Source organism: Vollenhovia emeryi, unplaced genomic scaffold (genome assembly GCF_000949405.1).
Source record: "Vollenhovia emeryi isolate VEMERY1.0 unplaced genomic scaffold, V.emery_V1.0 DF939146.1, whole genome shotgun sequence".
NCBI classification, from domain to species: Eukaryota; Metazoa; Arthropoda; class Insecta; order Hymenoptera; family Formicidae; genus Vollenhovia; species Vollenhovia emeryi.
The window spans coordinates 1,782,493-1,808,517 of NW_011967220.1; the positions used below are offsets into that span (position 1 = coordinate 1,782,493).

Below are 26,025 nucleotides of genomic sequence, written 5' to 3' on the forward strand. Positions count from 1 at the left end.
TAACAGTTCCTAACAGTTCCTAACAGTTCATAACTTCAGAAGTCAATATCTCGTGAACGGAACGTTTACGAGCATATTTCCAGAGGAAAATTTTTCTTGCTTTGAGGTCCTAAATATATCTTTCAAGTTTGGCCGTTTAACCCGGGAACACCCTGTATATTGGCCACCGATTGGCTCGCATTGCTGCAAAATACATCGCTATAATTTATTTATATACAAATATGCGATCCGTGTACGAGATTGCCCATTTCCCCGAGGGAGCGAGTGTCTAAAGTGCAAGGAGGACACCATTATAATAAATAATGCTTTCACGAGACCACGACGCTCGCGTTGTCGCCAATGATCGTCACTTAAATCGTAGACCTCATATGCAGCAGGATAAAATAATTGAAGGCTTCTTTATACATCAGCTTACTTATCGTGATCAATAGTCCTCTACAGCGGAGAAGCAAGCACTAATCCATTTTGATTAATGTACGTAGAGATATAATGAATTGAATTTGAATATTACCAGCGGGGATAATATTTTTGCCAAATGTCCCATCTTCGATGGGTAACAGTCGGACGAAAAAGTGCGTGTGCGTGCGTGTGTGTGTGTGTGTGTGTGTGTGTGTGTGTGTGTGTGTGTGTGGGTGTGTGTGTGTGTGTAGCAGCCTTAAATTATTTTCTTCTACCATATGACATTGTCACAGCTGAGAGGCTGTGTCAGAGCCTGTATTATGGGGGGAGGGGGGAGAGGCCGATCAGCCCGATCCTCGTCGGTGAACAGCGAGCCGGTGTTACGCTGGCATTTACACCGGTATTTTACACCGCATCCCACAATCTTCCTATCTTAAAGCCTTAAAAGCCTACGATCGCACGAACGCTTCTCGCCATCTCAGTCTTTAATACGCGCGCGACGCGACGTAATAAATATATATGGTTCCGTTCGTTTCGCGTAATACTGGAGACGTGGAGATCGCGCGGGTTCGCGCGGGACTCCACGACGACTTCGATCCCGTCCGGCAAGACTCCTGGCAGAGTTTCCCGCGGAAACCAGACCGGGTCGTCCACGAGAGAGACTATCGGAGTCTTTTGAGCTAAAAAGAAGAGTAGTCTCGTCTCTCGAAAAAAAAATTCCTCACCGTTTTATCCAGGGTTGTCGCGTAAACAGAGAAAGTTCCAGCTTTGATCGTTTGAACCCTGCACGAAGGTTGCCTCGAAGATAATCAAGACTCAGAGGTACCTCGCGAGTTGCCTCTTCAGTGACACGTGTGTATCGTCTTTTTTGTCCTGCACAGCTGACACTTGACCTCGCAGCACCAGTGGAAGGTGCAGGAGCACCTCTCGATTACCGTCACCTCCTGAGTCCTGTGGCCCCTGCCGCAGCACATGAGGTCGCAACCGTCGACGCCGATGCTCGTGTCGTTGCACTGCCGCCCTTGAGTGCCCAGGATGCCGAGTTTGGGATTCTTCTCGCAGAACGGCGGCGACGGCTCCACATAGACGAGATCCTTCTGCCCGGGCGGCTTGTGCTCCGGATTGTACGGCTTCAACTGGAAGTTGTAGCGTTGCCGGCGTCCGAGACCGTCGCGATGCTGGTGCACCGAGTTGCTCGCCGAGTTGCTCGTGATGGCATTGTTGTTAACGCGCGCGCGGTCCGAATTACTGACCATTACCCGAGAAGCCCCGTCGAAGCGATCCTTCAGATTGTCGCCGACCACGCGGAAATTCGGCAGTCGCATCCAGCAGGTCTTCACCGTGCACGAGCCCGACATGCCGTGGCACTTGCACTCCTGATGCATCTCCGAAGTTACGTGCTGTAATGAGAGGGGCAAAGTCCTCTGTAATTTTTCTCGCAGTTAAAACGCATCATATTTTTAGCATTCTCGCCTCGCGATGGACGATTTATTCATAGTTTTCATCGCAAACTGGTTAGCAGATAAAACAACAGGATGCTAGTCTTGAATGAATCCCGAACTTAGGGTTGAATATAGATATTTCATTATTCTATTTAGGGCGCAATGAGTGAAACTATTCTGGAGAATAATTTTAATGCTTTTGTTCATTCCTTTCATCTATTAAAAGATAATAACTCAAAAAGTTAAAGGAGCTTACTGCTCTGCCGGCTTCGTTATTGTGTAGGTTCATCTTCTCGCGGAGATTCCGACCACGTTCGCCAGTGTCGACGAAGTCGCGAGAGAACTTGAAACCGTATCCAATGTTATCCGAGCAACCACCCCATTCCCAATCTCGAACGGCGGATGATGCGCGTGATTGGTGAGTGTAATCGCAGGAGCACGATTGAATGCTGCCCTCGCTACATGCCCTCGCGATACTGTGAGTCACTGCCGCACTCGTGATGGCGTAGACGAAAGCGGTCTCTCGACATCCTGCAAGAAAATCATGGAAAATTTACGTTGTGCCGTGCCATAGAACTCTCTGTTGAGCGCACGTCAAGGGCGAAAACTCAAGTCCAAATGACGTTTCTGCTAAAATCAACTGTTACATGTACATATTATGCGGGGTTGGCAAGTAACTCGTTATTTGTAACGAAGTTATCAGTTACTTTTTTTGGCAACTCCAACTTAACTTCGTTACTTTCTCTCTATCCGTAACTTAACTCAGTTATATTTTTTCGATAACTAGTAACTAATTCTATAGTTATATTAAGAGTTACTTTATATTTTAAACCTCCGCAGATCGCATTAGGCCTTGCATTTGCGCATAAACGCCTTTATCGACACTTTACAAGTCAAATGCAGATTTGATATTTATATTTTCATTGCAAGAAAGTAACTGCAAAGTAGCGATTCGTTATCTTTTTTTTAGTAACTGCAACCGTAACGCGTTACTTTTCCGAATTGGTAACTTGTAACTGTTACTAGTAACATTTTTAACAAAAAAAACTGTAACTGTAACTAGATACTTTTATAAAGTAACTTTCCCAACTCTGATATTATGCTTTCGTCGTAATTATATCATTAAGTCCTTCGGTCTGTATTTTATTTAGCCAGCTGCGTAATACTTTCGGCTAGTTCCGGTAAAAGTTTATTCTCAGCAAGTTTCTTCGTTAGAAGCGTGATGGGCTCTTGACAAAGTGTTAATTTCTTTCCTGATGGATATCAATATTTTTATACTCGCCACGAGTGCTGACAAAACTTTCACGGTGTTTGGTCGCGTAGGAGGTGAATGGTGACGTCAGGCAACGTCTCAATCCTCCACGAGGGACTACCTGCGCGAGGAGTCCTCGCAGGTGGAAGTGAGGGAGAACAGGAGTGCACTTAAGAGAGAACGACAAGAAGAACGACGGAAGGAGAGGGGAAGAGAGAGAGAGAGAGAGAGAGGGGGGGGGAGAGAGAGAGAGAAAGCAAAAGACGGTACGTGACCTTAACCCTGAGTGGGCTGACCTGAAGCACCTCGACCTTATCTGCATAAGGTGCAGGTGCGTGCCGGCTCCTTTTGTGCCGGTGAAGATATCGCGCGAGAGAAGAGCGGACGAAACAATTTCATAAATTGCGAGCTCGCGCCATTCTAAGACGGTGTTACAGTGTCCCATTAGCGGAAAAATATTATATGCTTTATATTTTTAAGTTAAATCTCAATTAAGTTAATTATTTCAATTAATTTTTTTTACTTTTAAATGTCCTCATTTAATTACAATAATAACATATTTATAGAGAGAGAGAGAGAGAGAGAGAGAGAGAGAGGAAAATAACTACATACTCATTATTGCAAATATTTAATAATATCTAATAATATATTATATATCTTAAATTTTTTATTAGATAAGTTTTTAGGAGCAATATTTTTTAACATAACTATATAATGTTTGAAAAAAATTAATAAAGTTTTCTAAAGAGATAAGCTGAAGGGTTGGTAAGTTTGTACAACTATTTTCTACTTGTTACTGATTTTGAATGATTTGTGAGTTGAATTATACACGAGTCTTCGGAATAATGGACTAAAAACCGATGGGAAACTTTCCTGGGCCGATTAAATGCGCGTGCGTGTCGAAATGTTAGAATCCGAAAAATTGAACAAGAATGAGACGTCGGACGACGGACGTTTAACCGTGGACTACGAATGAGCACGAAAGTAACTAACATTCGTCCGCAACGGATCGTTCTTCGCTCGAAATTCTAAATTTGTTACGAGCCTTTCACGTTACGACGTAAAGTGACATCTCGACACAAGAGACGTCTCCCCCCTTTAACAGTAGCGAGCATTGAGAATAGATAGAACAAGGTCGGACAAAATCGTGGAAGAAAGAAAAGAGCGAGAAAAATGAGAGACAATTTTCTTTACTCCAAACGCCCAGTTGACCTTGGCGGAAGCGAGAGAACAGGCACGTTAAAGAAAAGCAGAAAGATTTATGCCGTTACATGACCCATTGTCACGGCAAATCCCCGCTCCGTTTCTTCTCTCTCTCTCTCTCTCTCTCTCTCTCTCTCTCTCTCTCTCTCTCTCTCTCTCTCTCTCTGTCACCCTAAATTCGATCAGTTCCAGATATTATTTATTATAATGTCAGACTACCATGACTGAATGGATTACGTGCCGTTCGTAATCGCGTTGCCTTCTAGACGAGGCATCCTCGATTCTGTGGACTAACGACAGCAGGAAAGTGTCAGTTTAACAAGGAAAGGCATGAAGTCAAGGGGACGAATCGTCGACATGTTGGATAGACAGGAAGAGATATCGCTACGTGTTGTAACATAGTGACCGTTAATCAGTTAGCATAGCTCGAACGGAACTATTTCAGGAATGTCTTCATTGTCGTTGGGATACGTCAAGTAGCGCGACATTTATTTCCATGCAATTTTCGACGGACCTTTCTTACTTTCAAAGAAAATAAATTTCCGATTTTTGTTTTTTATGTATTCTACGTGCATATTTACGTTTCGAAGAGAAAACTAGAAGAGGAAGAAAAAAAAAGGAGAAAATTATTGCGGGATAAAAACAGATTTCTTGCTGTTCCTTTCTTCTTTCTTCTTTCTTTGACTTGAAATATACTACACGGAAAAAAACATTTAGCTGCTGTAGCTAAAACTTGGTAAAATAGGGACAGCTAATATTGAGCTATCACAACTAAAAATATTAGCTGTCCCTATTTTACCAAGTTTTAGCTACAGCAGCTAAATGTTTTTTTCCGTGTATACTAAGCCGTATCGGCATGTTCATGCACGTTGAATCACATCTTTCACGCGCTAAGAACGCGGCTAATTGTTTGCGACGAACGTCCTCGATGAACTCATTGCCTCGTCGTGGATCTTGTTATTCGTGGAAACCAACCCGTTCGATTTTTCTTGGTTTTTACGCGTTTTATGATTTGCAAACAATCGGACTGTCAGATAAGCGAGTGGCGGTCTCGTTTCTCGAAGGCACGGAAATGTGCCATTATCGGTGCGCGTGCGAGGCCGCGGAGGAACGACACGAGGGAAAGGAAGAAAAATGTGTGAGAAACGAGAGGGGAAAGAATGCGACGCGGCGTGAGATTTGGTGCGAGGAAAGTTCAGATGAGAAGGGACGCGAAGCGCGACTCTCGATAATCCCCGCGATTGTTTGCCCTCGACGAGGCGAGTACGCCGCTCTCGCTTGTTCCGCGTACGATAAATAGTTCGACGGCGGTTTTATCGACTCGTTCAAATAGTATGAGCAAGTTGGAGGCGCAGCCAGAATGTGCCCGCAGGGTAAACACGCGCGCGCACATCGATGGGAGTTCCTTGCTCGTGCTCGCGTACTGCTCCGGAACCTGACGACCTGGCAGCGTCAGGGACGCTGTACGGACGCGGAATGCTTCGCTCTCAAAGCCGTTTTGTGTAGAATCGTGAAACCTTAGCAGAAAATTAAGTAGACGGGACAATTTTTGTTCTACAACTATAAATCGTACATCTCTTCGTCGATGTCTTGTTCATTAAAACAGGATTAATTCGTCGAAGTTCCATACTAGACTTTTGTTTAATAGCGAACTCGGTTGCTTGCACTAGTGCGCACTGAGCCGCACACTAAGGCTTGTTTATAGTCAGTTCTTATATTTAACTTCGTCTTAAATACATGTTCAAAGAGTATTTAGTAAAAAAATTATGCGTGTAAACGTTGTACAGACCATTTTGCTGGATAAGAAATATCGCAAGAGGTATTTAAGATGATCTTTAATATAAGAATTGACTGGAAGCAAGGCTTAGCGTGCACTCAGTGCGCACTAGTGCAACCAACAGAATTCGCTATAAGATTATTTTAAAATCAACGAGTGCTAGTGGCATGAAGGCGACAAAGTGCTAACGATCTATTATAGCATTCTGGAATCGTAACTTTGAATTTACGGACTGTTCGAACATGACGAAAATTTAATATAAATGACAACGTACGAAACGCTGATTAATGGAACTCGTGAGACAAACGACTGGCCTCTCGACGTAAGGTCTCGATGTAGTATATAGAGCGAAAAGCCGCGACCGAGTCGTTTTTCGAGATTGCCCTAAGCGGCATCGTCGCGCATCTTTACGAGGGACATTTGCGTCTCGGCTGAAATTCCACGGAGATAAAATCGTTAGGAATTATTGCTACTGTCGCGGCCCGAGTACCTGTCAGGAGACAGAACGAGTTATGGTGTAACCACCTACGCGTGGAATCTAAAACGACGTACTGGCGATGGTGGTCCCCACGGCGACAATATCGGCGACGTGATGATTTATGTAGATATGTCGTAATACAGTCATTAGACATGAGCTGATGGCCCGTGATGTCAAGTGATAGGCCAGGCGTAAAACCGCTTACAATGATTCATTACGGACGTTATAAAGAATGGAAAGATGGATTTATTACTTGCGCCGGGACAGAGATTGCCACTTCAGCTCAGACCCGAGATGTCAATGCGAAGAAAAATGCAGGTCTAAAAGATTGGCCGTAAAAACGGCTTTCATCCTTAACAGACATACAGAAAATTAAGTCGTTTATTCAACAACGTTGCGGCTCATGCGAACGAGAATAACATCTACCACTACATATTATTTTTAAATGAGTCTTAATAATTTAATGCCTTCAGATGTGTATCTTCGAAATATTACAAGATTTATATCGTGCGTGTAAAAAGTATTTGTCTCCTTTATTTTGCTTTGTCTTTAACATATTCGCCAACGACGTTCCTCGATACGCGGGCGACGAGGTATCTCCGACGACCGTACGAGTGCCATGATCGCGGCGACAACTCGGCAAGGGTCGAAAATAAGAAAGACGAAGGAGAGAGAGGCCAAGAACACACAGAGGCAGAACAGTCCTGAGGAACTCGAAGACCGCGGAGTAACACGGAGCGCCATATAGACCCGCGGGAACGAGGGCGGGCTTGCGGGGGCCCCGTGGAAGCAAACAAGATGTAAAAATCACGCGGGGCCCATTGGGTCGCGGCTCACGTTTTCGCAAGAAACCGTGGCGTGCCGTCGACACATGTAGCCCATCATAGGCCGCGATTTATGGCCGTGGCAAAAAGCGCCTGGTGTCGCCATATAAGACGCGTCCTGCCGCTGCGCGCACTGGACGGATATTGATTGAATTTATCCTGCGAACGGCCGATTGCGCGCCGATATCACGGTGCGCGGCCAAAATATTCGGAACGTGTCGAGGAGATAAGATTACGAGCGTGCGTCAGTGTTGACCGGAGCTCGAAAATACCTGCGCGATTAACGCACGTTTCTACCAATGCAGATTAACTTTAATCTCGGTTTGACTTACTTTAGATCTTTTTCTAGTTTTAAACGTTAGAAGAAGATACAAAATCATTTAAGCCCGTATCAGACTACGAATTGAGATTGAGATTTGAGTAAAATTTCACCAATCAGAGTAAATGTTACTAAATCTAAGATTCATAAACTTTACTTCCGATTGGACAAATTTCAATCTAATCTCAATCTCAATCCGTAGTCTGATACCGGCTTTAAGCTCGTATCAGACTACGGATTGAGATAAAATTGAAATTTCACCAATCAGAGTAAACGTCACTAAACCTAAGATTAGTAAACTTTACTTCCGATTGGACAAATTTCAATCTAGTCTCAATCTTAATCCGTAGTCTGATACAGACTTTAAGCTCGTATCAGACAAACGGATTGAGATTGAGATTAAAGTGAAATTTGGTAGTAAAGTTTATTAATATCAAGTTTAATAAATCTTACTCTGATTGGTTAAATCTTGATCTAATCTCAATCTCAATCTCAATCCGTAGTCTGATACGGGCTCAAGATTGCGCGAATTCATTACTCCGTCGTTAAAAAAAAAGAAGGACGGCCGTGGGATTTTAACTCCGTTGTGTAACGTGTGTCTCCTCGGAATAATGTAATCAGCTGGTAAAAATAAAATTTGTTACGGATTTCCGCTCTGTATCATGGAAGTTCTTTGTGGCTCTTCCTTTTCTCGCGCCTTACAATTTGCCTTCTGTTGAACCGCGCGCTATAATAGAATTATGAAGGCGAAATGCAAACCGCGCGCAGAGCTGCAACGTCATTTCGTGGGATAGGGTGCAGGTCCGTAACTAATCGCGAACTTCTTTCGCTGATTGGTTGCCTTATTGATAGAGCATAACCGCGGGAGAAAGATGATTATTTGCATATTATATGTGTTGGTCAAGATTGAAATCATTCTTGTATTCGTCGTTCCACTGGTTACACATCGAACGTTATCACCTGTTTATTTTTCAAATCGCCCAGAAAACGCTTTGCGCGCAAACATCTAGCATTATGACGACGCGCTGGGAATGGGATTTTGCTTGCATTGTTGAACCATTTTTGCACGCGAGTTGTTAGATATTTGCGCGCAAAATTACACGTTAATACACGAGCTAACTACCTGCGTGCGAAAGCACAAACTAAACATATCTTACGAGCGAAACTCAGGTAAATCTCGTACAAGTTTGCGTGCATAAAGCCAACGGCACTCGATACTATTTGTCCTACTGGATTGCTTACGAGAACCAATAAGGATGCAGAGTTCTAGATCAGGTGACTCAAAGTTAAATCCTGATTGGCTCCTGTAAGCAATCTAGTAGGAAAAATAATATCATGTACCGTTGGCTTAAAGCCTGTGTCCTCGAAACTAGAACTTGGACCAAGTTCCAGGATCGTGGATACAAGCCTTAAGACAAGCAACATTTGCGCACAAGAATTGTTATCTGGCCGTCCATTCTTTCCTTTTATTCTCATCCCCCGAGCTTCGAATTAAATTAACTCCCATACGCGGACGAATCATCGATGGCGCGGTTGTCCCCCTTTTTTTTGCGACTCGAATGATTTCGGCTACGCTCGTCAAAAATAATCTGGGAGAGGAAGGGACAGTGTTATGCGCCCGATGCGGCGGAGTCCTCGCAGTTTACCGAGCAATTAGGCTGCGAGGCTCGCTCTTGCGAGCTACGGTGTGTGCCGAAGAGGAGGAAGACGCGGAGGCACGAGAGAAAGCCGCGAGAGAAAGGAGCGGAAGAGGAGCCGGGAGAAGGAACGAGACGGAGGAACGGAGGAAGGCGAGGGTACCAATGCGGTAGGTGGCTCTTGGCGGCGAAATGATTACAGGCCGCGAACGCACTCACTACCAGCTATAATATCGAGTACAAACGCGGCCAAAAGTATCGGAGCCGGGACCCCGAAAATCCTCTCGCGCGCCAGATCCCAGACGCGCTAATCCCGTGCGCTCTTTCTCGTGTGCGCGACGATTGCGTATTATTTAAATTCAAATGTCACGCGGCCAGCGCTCTCGTGTTACCTGTCGACAAAGGTTTCGGTTCGCATACATATTAATCGACGTCGCGATTTTTGCCGAATCGCTAATTGTTGCGTTTCACACACCGACGCGCGTGAATATATTAAGACCGTCTCTTGCTCGCGCGTTATTAGAAATTCCAGCGTGGATTGACAGCTTGTTCTGTACTCGATAATGTATTCGCGCGGAGAAAATTAATGTTCCACGCATACAGAGAGCTACCCTGTAACTCGGTACTCGTATTTCTCAACCGGCGGCTCAAAATTTATACGAAACGCTCCTTTTTTCTCGCGGCAGTAAAACTAAAAGTAAAACTTGGATCTCTACGCGGCTTTCTTGCTGCAATAAATATGTATATTCGCAACGTAACGTGACGCGCGGCACACCCGGTGATATTAACGTGAGACCAATACGACGCAATAGACTCGTGTTATCCCGCTTGAAAATCTATACGTCGCGATCCTACTTTCACAACTTATATTTCCGACATGACCGCCGACAGTTTGAACACGGTTGATAATCCGGAAACGGCCGTTTAAACCGCTGTTCGACTGCGAGTTCTTTCCGGACCCCCTCTTTGATCCTCTCATCCCCTCCTTGAACTTATCCTTGAATGCGACAAGTACAAGAACGCATTACCGGCAGTTGATAGCGATCTGTGCTTCCCTTATGCCAGCACGGCGAAAGATCAAATCTCGAGGAGGATCGAGGACAAAGAAGATACGAGACGCGAGAGGCGGCAGCGAGAAGAGCGGAGGAAACTGGTCCGCGCTCACACAGGGTGATGAAAACGAAAGGTGAAAGGTCGAGGACCGTCTCGTGGAAGCTGTGCGAACGATCCTGCAGATTGTTACGGAAAAAGGCAAAGTATATAAACCGAAATCTATTGCGCAGGACAGTTCAGTGGTTTCGTACACGGAAAGACCGGCTAAGGCAAAAGTAACTAAAATTTAAATATTGCCGTATAAATAGTAGAGGCACGGATGCTTTACAGATCGTTTTACTGGCTAAGAAATATTTCAAGAGATATCTAAGAGCCTTTAATGGAAGAATTGACTGTAAACGACCCTCAGTGTGCACTCAGTGTGCACTAGTGCAAGTAACCGAATTCGCTATAAGTTTGCTGCACAAAACGTATATAGTTGTCTTCGCTACTTGTCAGGCGAATGTGGGTATGGCAACCACAGATATAGCTGTCCCAAATATTACTATTTATTGGGGTTGTGCCAACCCTAATTAGACATGTGGTAACCACATCGGTCTCTCCGTGTAGCGAAATCGCTAATACGCAAAGGGTTAAACGTGGGTCCTCGTAAATACACTTTACGTCAAATACAAAGAAGCGAGAGAGCGTTGTTTCTAAAGATTAACTTCTTTAACTCGCACGAATTTGCGCTTAAATTCTACTTATTCGCAACAAATATTCTGTAGCGCCTCGTGCAATGGACTGGCGGACGTCGTCGTGACAGGTTATTCGCGCGCATCAAATTAATATCTCCCACAATGGTTAATCTTGACAAGGAATTAACATTACGATCGATCTTTAAACCGCGTGACGCGCTTTTGTGCCTCACGATTCGTACGTAATCATTTTCCACCCGGTTCTGACAGAACAATGTATCATAGAAGACGCGCGGCAAATGTAAAAACGGATTCCCGTCCCCGACGGCGTTATTATCCGTGAGTGGCTTTCTCGGGGCTTGATTAACACATCAAGCGTTATGGATGCCACATGGCGCTCTCACGTTTTCGTTTACAGGTGTCGCATAAGTGCCGCATGTCGCCGTGCACGCCCGTTCAATTTATGGAATTTTTAATAGCTGCCGCGCCGCGTCTTTATCCCTTAAACGGCAGCAAAGTGCAGCAATAACGGCGTGAGAAGTGCGTAACTCTTCGAATGATTTTTCACGCGTACACAGAGATTATTATACGTCGAATTGAATGTACGTTAAATGTATTAAACACACCAGCTCTGTGAACGCTTTCATAAAAACCTCGCAAGACACTCGAAATGAGCGCGGACTCCATAAATTCCGTACTCAATAACGCAAGCAATAGCGTCCCATCAGGAAGATACTTAAAAAAAAAACAACGAGGGCAGAAGACTCGCGGTATTGTTATACAGATGATACCTCAAGGTATCCCAGGTAGAAATACAGTTAATCATTTTTAGTATGTTGGCATACGACAAATGCGCTGTAGTAACAGCGAGTGAATACAATCGGAGGGTGAGTCGGAAATACATAAGGGGCCGATTGTGTTGTAGCGCACGGAGGCTACGAATCTATCGGCAACTAGATGCCGGCGTCAGTCGCAGACACACCGTAGGGAACATCTCGTATTAACCGCCAATCCGCGTCACCCCATCGCGACGTTACGATTATCTCGCGTTGCAGTGTGCAAGCGAAACGTGTCTCTGGGCGTCGAGGCGTGCGTGTTACAGCCTCGTGAAAATAACGCGCGCGCTACTCTCTCGCTCTCTACCCCTTTTCTCCCTCTCTCTCTCTCTCTCTCTCTGCGCCGTGTACTTCTTTTAGTTTTACTAAGTGGCCATATGGGGACATTCGACATAATGGGGTGGGAGCGGCTCGAGCGAAAAAGCTCGGCTTACAATCGCCTCGACGAGATCTAAAAGAGCCGCAGGGGAGCCAGAACTGGTACGAGAAGGTCCATTATCAGGTTGCAAAACATACATCTGGCCGGTGAGGGCACGTGCCCGGGGCCCTCGGACGAAGGGCACGCCTCCTAAAGTCCCCCTCCCCCTGGCCTCGGTTCTCTCCTCATCGGGGCATCGTCGTGCCCTCGTCCTTCTAACCCCACGACGACTTGGAGCCTTCGCGGCTCTATGCGCCCGATCTACGCGATCGTTCGCATTCGAACGAGGTGTTAATGCGCCTTGTCGAGAGCACCGCGGGCGTCCGATCGCGGTCTTAAATAGCAACGGAATAATATGCACTCGGTAAATATAATTATTTGTTATACTTAATAATGCCATGTACGAATTCTACGTAAAAAATGTAGATTCGTGCAACGAGATCATTCATTTATGCTGATGTAATTATTATGCATTTTGTTATTTAATTATGAGGCGTGTCGAAGCTGTTAATTTTTGTGTAGTCTGTAATATTCTAATTTACCTGCGTTTTATCTTGAACGCGTTTCAGATATATTCCATAAACATTACAAACACCAATTTGTCAAATTGGTCAGACGCCCGCCTAGAGTGTAGAGAGGTTCAGGTTCAAACCCTGGCTGAGGTAATATTTTTCGCGATAAATTTTCTGTATTATTAAAAATGCCAGGCATGGTGAAGAAAACACTGAACTGCTGGCGACTTGAAGAATATTCTTGTTGGTATATTTAACAAACTCGACAAGCACAAGCACAATAAATAAATTCATAAGCTTTATCGTACGTTTATGTATAATCGAGATAAAGTTAAGAGAAATATGATCCATTCGAACATTCGCTTTTCGGCTAGATAAGAGGCCAGTGATGCCGCTTTAAATTTCGCTTTGCACCCTGACAAGTCCACGACTTATATCGACGGTGTTGTTCGCTCGGCGATGACGCATTGCGATGACGAGATGACGGCCCTCTATTATTTAATCTACCAAGCGTTACGAGACGTCCCGAGCCCGTGTTGGCTTAAGCAAATCGACAGATTTGTCACTCGTGATCGTAACCGCCGCGATCGGGCCTTTCTCTCTCTTTCTCGCTCCTTATTTCTCTCGTTTCTTCCGCTGAAACTCGTCCCCAGTGAATCTCAATAGGTATCGTGGCACGATGGATCGTCTCTTGAGACGTAGAATAAGCACATCTTCAAGTATGTATCGTTTATTGCGACGTTTGTTCCCGCGTAGAAACGAGGAGCTCACCTGTTACTTCTTTAATCAAATTAACGTCGACGGTGAATCGAACACGTGGCTTTTCACGGAAATAGTGCGAAATTGATTATTGGCTCTTGGATATAAATATATTACGCAACATCGTAACAAATTAGGTCTCATTATTTTCCGTCGCGTGCGCGTCGTCGATTCATCAATTCCCTTACCTCTGTCGACGATCTTGCCGAAGAGATTTTTCCCTCTGAGAAAATTTTTCGTCGAACAGTTCCACCGCCGGTTGCGAAACTGATATTGGCATTCGCTGATGGCTTGGTTCGCGCCCCTTGACACCGCCATCAGCACTCCCGGATTTTCTCTAACGAGCCTCCTCTGCTTTCTTCTCAGGGACGCGTAGACCGGTTCTATGTGTATGGAACCTGGTGACATCGGTAAAAAATTGTTGGGTTCGCCCGCTTTTGCAATACCCCTAGAAACAAAACAAAACAGCGGCGTGTTATTTTTTTATTATTTTTTTCCCTTCATGTTTCATACGAAGTAAAACTCGTAACTTTTATAACGGCGAGAGTAACAACAATGAAAGTGACACGTGATAAGAGAAAATTGTACAGTGACGGACAGAATGGCTGCAATGCTTTTTTAAAAATGAATTTAGGAACGCGCGTTTAAAATCAGGTTTACGTTCCAAAACGTTTTCGTTGAGGCGAATTTTACTCGAGAAATAGATCAAAATCGCTCAAAATGATTCCGGAATGGTCAGCGAGTAAAAAAGGTGTTGTAACCATTCTGCCCATCACCGTACTCTCCAAAAATACAAAGTGGTAAAGGGGGGGGGGAGGGGGAGAAGCGGCGTATAACCGGAAGGATTTGCTGAGAGAGCTATCCTTTACAATTTGTCGGAGGGAAGCCGTCGAAAGTGGCTTTTGAGTGCAACTATTTCAAGTCCCTATTCATCTCGGACTATTCCTTGGAGTTTCGTTGAAGGAAGAAGCAGGAGCGGCTGAGGCAAGGCGGCATCGACGGCGTCAGGCAGACGCGTAGCGTTAAGGACGTGTTTTCAAACAGGGATCGTGTTAATGAAGAGCCTTTGAGTAAAATTACTCCCGTGATCCACGGGTGCGTGGCTGCTCCCCTCGTCCGGGGCAGCGTAATCCCGATCATATATCCTTGACACAAGCGCTAAAGCGTACATCGTATGCGCGCTTTCGTGAAATTATCAATTTATATGCAGCCGCGCTTAAAGCTAGCCCCGGCAGCCGGCCGAAGGAGCTTAATGCAACGCGATCGCCGATAAATTCCCTTAATGAGCCCCTGTGTGTTCGTGCTGGCCGAGCGCCGTGCGCCGTCGTTATCGTACGTGTCGCGTATTACATGGCCGGCGTAATGTAACGCACAAGGTATCGAGCCATATCGCGTGAATAAATTTTAATTACGCGGCAATTCCGCGGACGATAATGCGCACCGTCATCCGCCGCGATTGCATTTGTCCTATCCGATCCGCAGGCGCGACAGGTGCGATAGATCTGGGGAGGGAAACAACTTCTAATTATATTCCACGGTCTTGGCGCAAGCTTCTCTGGCCCTCACGTTTTCTCATATTAGAACTCCTAAATTATATGAAATATGCAAAAAAAATGAAAATACGATAAATATGATAAATATGAACAAAAGTGATAAAATTTTCAAGTTACCCGTAAAGTAAATGCTTTACTTAAAAATTTTTAGAAATATTTATATCGATTGTACCCGTACTTTTGCAAGGCAGTGGTTCTATAATTTTGTATTTCCTTGATTTATCGTCTTGTATTGGAAGAGAGGAAGCTCTCTTAAATATTAAAGTAATCTTTAAAACGCAGGGCTATACGACCGCGTTTGCGGCCCCGTCGTAGAAATTGCTCGCGAGCGTCATCCGAATCCGTGTGCAACTTCTGAGTGCTTAAGCGTGCGAGTTAAACAGTAGTCGTCACCGCGAAACGCCAATTTCGAGCGTAAAAAAGTGCGCTTTCAGGAGAGAACGGGCAGCGCGAGAGAGAATGACGAGCGATGAAGGTGGATTAGCACGAAAGACGAAACTGGTTCAGCAGTTTCGATCAACGGTGGCTCGTCGTGCGTATATATTGCATGTATAGGGTGTATCGGTGTCTACGGATTTGCTGTAACCCCTCGAACGAATTTCAAGTTGGTCTTGCTCCGAGGAAAATGTAACGGAATGCAATTACTACATGGGAAGAATTTTCTTTTCAAATTTATCTCGAAAATCATGTAATCGTGGGACAACACGGCATTTTCAAGAACTTTGTGACGGTTTTTTAAATTTTATTAGAGTACTAGGGTAAATTGTACGGTACAATTTTACTAGTTTAATTTTATCGTACGTTTCACTAGTGAAATTTCAAAAAACTCTCATAAAGTTCTTCGAAATGTTGCCCCACGATTACATGATTTTCAGGATAAATTTTGAGAGACAATTCTCTCCGTGTATTAGAGTGCATTCCTATTCTACGCAATATCTCCACAACTTCTTGTCCATAACGGAAATTCAAGTTGCAATTCTTTTCAGATTCCACGAACTGGAATATAACATTTTATGATTATGTTCGTAAAACGTTCGAATCGTCTAGTGTAAATTATTTACAATTCGAAAATTAGGAATATAACGAATAGGAATATATATATTAATTTTTTCCAAGCGATTGCTTACGTTTATTGCTGTTCGGAGAAAGCGCGCGTCCGCCTTCCCGATACACCCTGTATGTATATAAATCAAGCTGCCGCGCGAGTCCAGCCTGTGAAAGAATTCGCGTCTCGATCGATCGAGCATCGCACAGAAAAACGTTTAAACGCGTCCACGGTGCGCCCTTCGTGGGAAGAGGGACGCGAGGACCCCGAAGAAATGCTGGACCGCGCAAAATGCATACCGATCAAGCGCGGTAAGAAACGTGTAACCCGCTCGGACACGAAATAATCAGAGAGTTTATCGGAGTTCGCAGTTAAGGGTGATCTTAACTAGACGCAGGTGCATCCCCGCTTAATATTTGCTTTATATATTCCCTATGATCATAGAGAAAAGTCTCCTGCTAGGAGATAGGCTGTGAGATAGCTGATTTTCAACGTCCGAATTCAATCAAAATCTTTTTTCGCGACGATTACACGATCTAACAATGAATTTTCCACTAAACTAAGATTTCACTTCAAGACCAATAGATGATGCTTGTTAATTGAACAGAAACCCTGCTATCTCATGTTAGGAACTTGTCTTATAATAGTGAACTTTCCTCTATATATATTTTTGCTGGAATGATTATTGACATATACCGAGGGGGAAACAGCTGACCAAAATCTTGTACACCAATGCCCACTAATGCCCAGTGGGCATTACTTTATCTTATTATTTTATTTTATCTTTATAATACCCCAGCAAGACCCAATACCCAAACTAATGCCCCAAAAAATGCCTAGTAATGCAATATGTACACCACAATGCTCTCAGCGGTTTCCCCCTCAACATATACCGTTTGTAGTGCGATAGATATTCACTGGGGCGTCATTACTGCCTCGTTCAAACCAGACTTCAATGTAGTCTACGAATTCCATACCTCGGAATCTATAGATAAAATAATTTTTCAATGTCGAAAAATTGTTAAACGACGCAACTGGCAATTCTAATGAAAGGAAATTTATTGCGGAAAATATTACCTCAGCCAGGGTTTGAACCTGGACCCCCCCTACACTCTAGGCGGACGTCTCTAGGCGAGGAAAAAACGTAAAGACGTTCCTGGATATTCACCGTCCTTCGTAATCCTCGAGCGAAAGCTAGACTAGGCGAGTCTAAGCCAAAACGGTACGATCGGCGGTATTTAAGGAGATACAGGCGTAATTCGATAAAATGTTGATATAACACGGGTGTCATAAGCACTCCTCGCGGGAACAGCTCTTCGCGGTTTAAACAGACTCGTAAACGTCAAATTTGACCGTGTGAAAGCACCAAATGCACCGGGTATTTGTTGTTCTTTGACGAGCGACCGCGCGGGGGGACGTTCGCGCGCGACCTTTATTTAAAATAGCTCGCGCGCTCTAGGATCGAATCAGTCATCGTCCGACATAATAAACAGGTAATCACTGTCGCCGCGGCTCCGTCGACGCCTCGTGGCCCGGGCGGAAATTGAGGGCCTAACAGAAACCGGGGCCCGTGTGGCGCCCACCGCGAAATCACTGTCAGCCACCCGCCGCCGAGGTCTCGCTCGTTGACACCACGAGTGGGCTAAACAAACTCGCGTCGGGGCGCGAGGTGGCAAACACGTGGCCCAGTAAGAGAAGACAGAATCGTCCCTCGAAGTTGAATAAGAAAGCGGGTGTATTTTGGTTTATACATGAAATCTAGAGCGACGCAAGCTCAATGCGATAACAACGGGGAGACACATGAAGTGACGGTGAATAAGAGGGCCATCACTTGGACAAATCTGAATACGTGGCGGCAAATACGTGGTCCAGTGAGAGAAGACAGAATCGTCCGTCGAAGTTGAATTAAAAGGCGGGTGCACTGTGGTTTATATGAGAGCGATACAAGCGCAATGCGATAACAACGGGGAGACACGTGAAGTGACGGTGAATGAGAGGAACGTGTCACTTGGACAAATCGGAATGCGAGGTGGCGAACACGTGGGGGCACTGGAAAAGGAGGCTGGCGAACGTAACGTCCCGGAAGATCGCTTTCTCGCGTCGCTTTAGGGCAAGAGACGTAAAAACGAAGGCACGGTGCGACGTACAGGAATCTTTCCACGCTTTACGGAAGCGTAAACGTAACGTTAAGACGGCGGGGGCGGCGCTCGATTAAACGGGGCTACGTCGCGCGTATTGTCGCGCGAGTAAAGGGTAGAGTGATAAACGTGGAATCGAACCGGCCCACGGCGAACATCGCGTGGCCCCGTGTACGTCCGGAATGCACGCGGAACAACCTACATGGCGAGCCCTTACGATTCGTCACGCGCGATCCGCGAGCTCGCACGGCCCGGCCGATGGCAACGTGATGCGGCTCCACCGCAGCATCGGCGGCGGCGGCGGAGAACACGACGCGCTCTCGCATACGGTGCATTCAATAAGCGATGTCCATAAATAAGCCGCGCCGCGGACCGGTTAGGATATATCTATTGCTTGTAATTTACGTCGGGCTTGAAAAGCTTCAGGGACGACTCCTCCGCGTCTCCTCCACCTTCGTATACTTTCTACCGCCAGACGATGGCCGAGACGAAAATAATTTATCGCCCCGGGATGGAAGGGAACGGGGACGGGGAGGAAAGGGCGAAGGGCAATAACAATTCCCTCCCTCTCCCCCTCGCCACAAGTCACGCGCTCGTAGTGACAAAAGAGTATATTAAATTCGCGCCGTTATCCACAAAGTATCCGCGATACATCGCGTGCGTTTTAATGACGCGCGTCATCTTCAAAATGACGTCGGCGGTGGAGGATTCTTCGTAAAGGCAGAAACTTAATCGAGCTGCGGCTTCAGCGTTAAACTAATATTTATAGCTTCAGATAGTTTCGTGTTTTAATTCGAGCGATCAAAAGATCTTATTCTACGCCGTAGTTACTGTCGATTATCGAGGATCAACCAGTCAAATAATCTCATCAAATGGCACGACTGTTGTTTATTTTCTATCAATTGTGGTGTAATTTATGGGGTCACATTGTTTATCTTAAAAGAGTTTATCTCGCGCTCACGACGATGACGCTATTTCAGTCTTATCCTTCGTGCGCGTGTTGCTCGCAGCTTCTGGACGAACAAACGCGGTTGTGTATGCGGAACTAACAATAAGTCTAACTCACCCGATAAGCGCATTGGATTCCAAGTATAAAAACGAGCAGAATTTACACGTGACATTTTAACCCTTTCATGCTTGAGTTATTTTTTTTACTTTTTATTGATATAACGGGTTTTCGGTTAATGCATGTTAAATTATTGGGTCTTTTTCAATTTTGTAGGTGGGACTTGAATGTCCCAGCGGTCGTGAAAGGTAATTAAAGTAAATTAAAGTCGCAAGGCTCGAAAATATTAAATTTCTAAAGTGAACACAGTTAACAGCCGAATATTTAATATCTTGACTTAGAATCATTTGTATGCATTATTAATTTATTAGGCTCTGTCGGCCCGTTAATTGTGTTCATTTCATAAGATTAATTAGGCCTGATACACGCTATTGGTGCGCCACTCACTCCGCTCTTTTGTTTGTCTCTTTCTTTCTTTCCCTTCAGTCGCGACTTTTCGGGATAAATTCGAAGAGAAAATTCCGCGCATAGATAATTGAAAATTGCTTCGTTAATATTTGATATCGGTGGAAGCGGAGCAAAGGCTCGGTGTGTCCTAGACCCATCGTCGTTTTTGTCCGAGCAGTGTCCGGCTCCAAGTAAACGCTTCTCTCCGCGCGTATCAGCGTTCTCCAGCCGCGTCGAAGCGATCCCGACGTATGTCATCTCTAACGCGAGCCCGTCCCTATCCAGAACGACGGCGTCGTGAATCAGGTCGTGATATCATGAATCACGACGGAGACGTCGCGGGGCCCGACGATGTCTTTTTCATTCGGTCGACCGACTTCTCGTCTTTCTCATCGTAGGAGAGCCCACAGCTGTCACGGCTGCGTACGCCTCGCTCCTGATTCCCGTCCCCGAGCCGTTCGATAAATCGACCACACTTGAGTCTACCGGTTTGCGATGAAAGCGATAGATACAATATTGTAGCGATTATTAGGATCGCGCTTGCGTCGCGGGACGTTCATTCGAAATACGAAACGCGAATGGCGAAACGTCCTACTTGTATGGGACACAACGTATCGTCTGCACCAAGAAAAATATTTTATGCCAATTAATATTATACAAAAGTGCATTCTGATCTGATCAAACAGAATTCTAGTTGTCGTAATTGAATTTATCTCGATCTTTTGTAGCTAGAATATTTCATAGATTTAACTTAAGTATCTGATTCGTATGTTTCTTCATGGCTCTATCAGATTATCAATTTTTGCAACCTGACTTTTTTCCCGTTGAACGAAAGATACAAAGTTCTTATCAATAATTCCACCCTTGTTGGCTGGAAGAAGACAAGTAGCATTTAAAAATATGTGGACGCGAAAAAGTTTTTGCGTAAGTCACAAAGTCTAGTTTTTACGTGTAAGCACAATAATTTAGGTTTGCTTGCTGCGAAATACACATAGCGTGTCGAAGAACTGTTATTTCTGTTACACGGAGGGTATTTTCTCTTAAAATTTACCCTGAAAATCATGTGATTTGAAATTTACTATACATTTTTACTTAAAATGTAGTAAAAACTTAAAAAATTTTTCAAAATGCCACGTTGTTCCACGATTACATGAATTTCAGGGTAAATTTTAAGAGAAAATACCCCCCGTATAACAGAAATAACAGTTACTAGTAAAATGTATGGTAAAATTAAGAAAAAACAAAATTCTTCAAAATGCCACGATGTCCCACGATTACACGACTTGTAGGTGGAATTTAAGAAAAAATTCTCTCCGCGTGTATATCGTTTTATCAGAAGCTACTTTGTTGCATCCATAAAGTAAACTCCGCAGAACCCACGACGTATCGTGACGAAGAACCCCTAGGATTCGTTGGCGATTGGAACAAAGAGAAATTCATGGATCGTAATTTGGACAGTCACGGAAAACTCGCTGCCAATAATTTCTTCGTACGATCTGCTCTCTCACGGCGGCGGGACGACTGTAATCGCGTAGGTACGCGCGGCGGCACTCAATAAAAATTCCGCGGATACCGTTTATAACAACGCGAAGTTCGAGCGCGTCTTCGCCGAGACGGAAAAACTCGCGAGGCTTAATTAACGACGGCAAAAGTAATAATCCGCCGCGCTCGCGCGCGCCTCAAAAATCCGGAAAGTCTCAGCTCGCGCGCGCTTTATGTCGCCGCGAGGTGTAATTATTGCCCACGTCCACAATTAATCGTCACCATTAGCACCAGTTGCGACCACCCACGATGCGCGGTAACGTACGCCGGCTCTTGGCCGGTCCACCGATCGTCACGGTTGTACCTGCTGATCGATCGATTCCGACGTATCTCGAGCCGATACGGACGAGAGACTCGCGACTCTCTCCTCCGCGTTTCCCTTCTAACACAACTAATTTGTCTGCCTACCGGTTCAATATCATTCCAATGTTTATTTCACCGTAAAATATCTATTTATCTGCGCTGCTTTTGAATTAATTCGTCTCGCTGCGCTGGTCTTTTGAATATTAATGTTCCTAGCCGCAATGCATAGGACTGTTGGCTTATTGGGCGGAATATACATATAATAAACTCAAGTAATGGATCGTGGAGCCTATAATGTAATAATGTAAATACAATCGAAATAAATATATTGGAATCTGAGTGCAGGAGTACAGGATGTAATAGAACACGCGGGCGTACTTTCACTGATGCATTCAGGATATTAAGATAGAGGAAAATATTCATGCAAATGTTCGTCCTATCTCAGCTTGCCTCCGAGTTACAAATGACGTTGACATACCTCGGCAACCCATCCGAGGGTTGCCAACGAATTCGGACAACACCTGGCAATTTTGAACGGGTCAGAGGGTTAATGGTCTAGAGGCCTGTATTCGAGCCGAAGGTCACTTCTGAGCAACTTCTGTACAAGTGGTACAATATAAAAACGGCTATAACTCGGAAATAAGGAGATAGGACAAACCTTTACACTTTTTCTTTCTTTAGTATCCTGAATCCATCAGTGAAAGTTATATCCACATGCCCCGTTGCGCTCTGTGTATTCTTTTTCAAGAATTAAATGGATGTGAAAAGTTCTCGAAGTTTCTAAGGATCCGAGTTTTCGCTTTCTATCTTTCTTTCCAACACTGGCTGCGTTCGGTAGCAAAAGCTGCTGCGCAGCTGTTGTAAAATTCATGGATCTGATTGGCATATGCTCTTAAATTCACTCAAAATTATGAGAATACCCCAATCAGATTCACGAATGTTGTAACAGTGGCAAAGCAGTTTTTTCTGTTGAACGCAGCCACTTTGTCTCTTTCAGTAATGACGCATCCAATGGCTGCATTCGCCAGAAAAAGCTGCTTTGCAACTGTTGTAAGAATCTTGAATTAGTGTATACACTTAATTTTGGCAGAATCTAAGAGCATCCAATCAAATTAACGAATCTTGCAACAGTTGCAAAGCAGCTTATTCTGCTGAACGCAGCCGATGACTTAACGGCCTTCAATTGAAATTAATCGTAGAAAGATCGTTGATCGAAATGCTCGGTCACACGCGATATACAGCCGTGGCAAAAGCAAGAGCAAGTGTGCTCGTGTCTTCTTAATTGCTGGTAAACGGTGAACAATACGTCACAGTTTGAGCTGGCCGTCGCAAGCAACGCGCGACTCGTCGCGTCGGTCTAATTAATTCAACGGCAATAACGATCGCCGCCGAATCGTCGGGTTTCGCGCGGAAACCGGACGAGCCCGGTTGATATATCGCCGGCGATTTACGGCTACAGGTTGCATATTCGCCGCAGTTATCTCACGGGATAGCATGCGAACGCGAGCGCTCGATCGCGCGCGTTATTTATGGTCGGGCTAATGAAGTTAGTCATTATCTAACGCATATCGCGCGCGTGCAAGAAACCGCGGATCGAAACGCGGAGTTAGAATCATGATTAATGAATTAATAACGACACACACACGCGGCGGGCGCTCGCTCGCGCGCAAACAACGTTGCTCCCGCGATTAGCGCGATAAATGCCGGGGCAGACAGGTGTTAATGCGTGCGCGCACGAGCGCACGGCGTACAATAATTAACGCACGAAGGTCAATGCGATTCGAGCGGAGGATTACGTTTTCATTGGAAGAAGCTACGTCGAATGCACCGGTGAAAGAACAAGCGTGAGAAACGTCACTGGTCCCGCGAGACGTCACCTCGCGCGATATGTTTCTGTACGCACGCTGACGCTTGGCGCGTCCCTGGGAAATGTACTACGCTAAACACGTGCGAAAGAAAGAAAAGGTGCAAAGTGAAATATGAAGTTCAGGTACCAACGTGTATGCATTTCACCGCAACTGAGTTTTTAGAAAAATATTAAGCCCTGAAAATGTTAAAGGCTTTGAAAAATTCTCTATCTAGTGTATTTTTTTTTCAAGATTGTTACGTCTATTTCTCGGAATTCTTCGGTAAGTAAACGAAAATAAGTATCTTACGTTTTTACTTTACCTTTTCATTTGATCGTCGTGCAAGTAATTGATATTGTACTTTTTTCTTTTACCGGCAAATCGATTCTTAATCTATTTCTGACAAGAAGCCAATTGACAGATCGATTTAGAAAGCGAAAACGAAAGGGCAATGGAATTTCCACGCCGACGCAAACCGGTCGAAGATCAAGGGCAGGTGGAACTGATTCCCTCTGCACGATTTTTCTTTCCGATGATTCAGCGAGTGCAATAATGATCTCAATTAACGCTTGAATCGTTAGCTGTGATGTCAGCATTGACAACCGGAAAAGAGTCTTTAAGATCACTAATAATTGAGCCACGAGAAAATTTCTCATTATTTGTCGAAAATACCTAGTTTATCCTTCACATGTACCCACAATTTACATGCATTTTAATTCAAATCAAGCAAATTGCCCGTAACCATTAGGTATATTGCCATTAGCTGCAAGAAAAAAAAATAATGCGAATGAATAATGTGATTCGAACGAGCTAGTGGAAAGACGAGGCTTTTCATCAAGCTGAATATTTTATAGATCTTTATTCCCTTGCAGATGATTGTTTCAACATTTTTATGAGCGCGATCCCAGCTTGATTATTTATTTATTGATAATTCATGCAGCAAACAAGAAGAGAAAATCTCTATAATATAACATGCAATTCCGATGGACATCATGTTTTCCTCAAGTCCTTTCGATTAGTCAAGTCCATTCGATGACTTTGTCAACAGGTCTATTAACCACTCAGTGCAACCATAATTTATTTCAAAAAGGCTCGCTAATGTCGGCGATAAAATATTTTACGACGCATTTATAAGCGTGTGTTCGTGGAAAGAGAGAAAGAGAGAGGACAGGAATTCGACTGTATACCGAAGGTGAATTAAAATTAAATCCCGGGCTCGCTCCCTGACACTCACCACCACGTGGATCCCCTGCCGCGATTCTTGTTTCTGGTGATCTCCTCCAGCGACGCGTGAACCGTCGCCGAGAGCACGGCCAGAAACATCCAGAGCCTCATCTTCCGGCGTGTCTCGCGTGTGTCTACGTGATCCCGGAATGTCCCGCGCGCAAGATCCGCTCTCGTCTCTTATCTCCGATCGTGGACTAGCACCGTGGACACCAACTATCACTGAACGAACATCTTCTCGCGAATACTACCCGCGCTCTCGATCCTTCGTCGACGCGAACTTACTCTCGGCTCCCCCTCGAGTCGCACTCACGGGGTCGTGTGCATGACCCCGACGCTAATCGCTTGATAAGATCGTCCTGGGATTTAAGCGCGATCCTTCCGGGGTGTTTCGATAACGGTCACTGATCACCGCGTCACCCTTGTGGAATCGACGTTCGGCGAACCGTAACGGAGCCGGTCAACGTTATCGAGCGAAGACCTGTAACCGTCTCTGTCTCTCTTTCTCTCTCTATTTTTCTCTGCGAGCACTTCCGCGCACTGATCTGGAGACCTGTCGTTTCGTGTCAAGCCGAGTGTTCGTCGCGAGGCTTGTCAAGGTGTCCGTTAGATCTGACTAACACCGTGACGCTTAGGATCCTGTGGCTGACTGCGAATACGCCAGAACGTGAAACCGGCCACGAAAATTCACCCCTCCCGAAAGGCCCTTCACGAGGGGTGGGTGTCACCCTTCAAGAGCGTTCGAACGAGCGATAGGTGGTGGGAGAAAAAGACGTACGACGGCCAAGCACAAAATGGTTCGAGAAGGTCTTGTATACCTGCCGAACCCTCCTGGACGCGTTCCAGCGTGCCGGACGCCGCCAGCCGTTTGCTTAGGGTCACACAGGTAAGGCACCCAGACTCGGAAACGCCACCGGAGCCGGTGTTTAAGCTTCTCGCCTAATCTCTCAGGGGTGACGTATACGCGTGCCGCGCTCTGCTCCTTCCGTTCCGTTCATCTGTCGACCGTCCGTGCCAACTCTTTGCTTCCTCGATGGGGAGGTCCTTCGAGTGGTAATGTGTGGTGGTGATGACGGCGGCGGCGGCGGTGGCGGCGGCGGTGGCGGCGGCGGTGGCGGTGGCGGTGGCGGCGGTGGCGGTGACGCGCGCGCGTGCATGCGTACCTGCCGCGGGCGTGCGTGCACGCGTGCTCGTATTGGGATACGATGTAAGACGATGAAGGGGAGAGATGTTCTATTCACCCTTTTCTCTTTTGCACCCTCTCTATCTATCCGTCTTTGTTCTCTCTTTTTCTCTGTCACTCTCTGTCCCTCTCTCTCCCCCCCTCTCTCTCT

The 26,025-nt window shown here is 45.3% G+C and overlaps 1 protein-coding gene across 1 annotated transcript; it reads right to left on the reverse strand.

Moving 5' to 3' along the window:
* Positions 1 to 954: 954 nt before the first annotated feature.
* On the reverse strand, positions 955 to 25,691 carry LOC105566203 (protein wingless). Its single transcript, XM_012020024.1, has 4 exons — positions 24,702 to 25,691; positions 13,775 to 14,034; positions 2,098 to 2,372; positions 955 to 1,799 (listed from the first exon to the last, which is right to left on the reverse strand). The coding sequence occupies exons 1-4, from the start codon at positions 24,800 to 24,802 to the stop codon at positions 1,242 to 1,244; spliced, it is 1,194 nt and encodes a 397-aa protein (XP_011875414.1). The 5' UTR covers positions 24,803 to 25,691; the 3' UTR covers positions 955 to 1,241.
* Positions 25,692 to 26,025: the final 334 nt, after the last annotated feature.

Bases quoted from the DNA above. Each gene is read 5' to 3' on its own strand.
- LOC105566203 (XM_012020024.1), bottom strand. From the start codon at position 24,802: ATGAGGCTCTGGATGTTTCTGGCCGTGCTCTCGGCGACGGTTCACGCG. The intron at 14,035-24,701 runs GTGAGTGTCAGG...TTTTGTTTCTAG, and splicing joins GGCAGGGGATCCACGTGGTG to GGGTATTGCAAAAGCGGGCG. The intron at 1,800-2,097 runs GTAAGCTCCTTT...CTCTCATTACAG, and splicing joins ATAACGAAGCCGGCAGAGCA to CACGTAACTTCGGAGATGCA.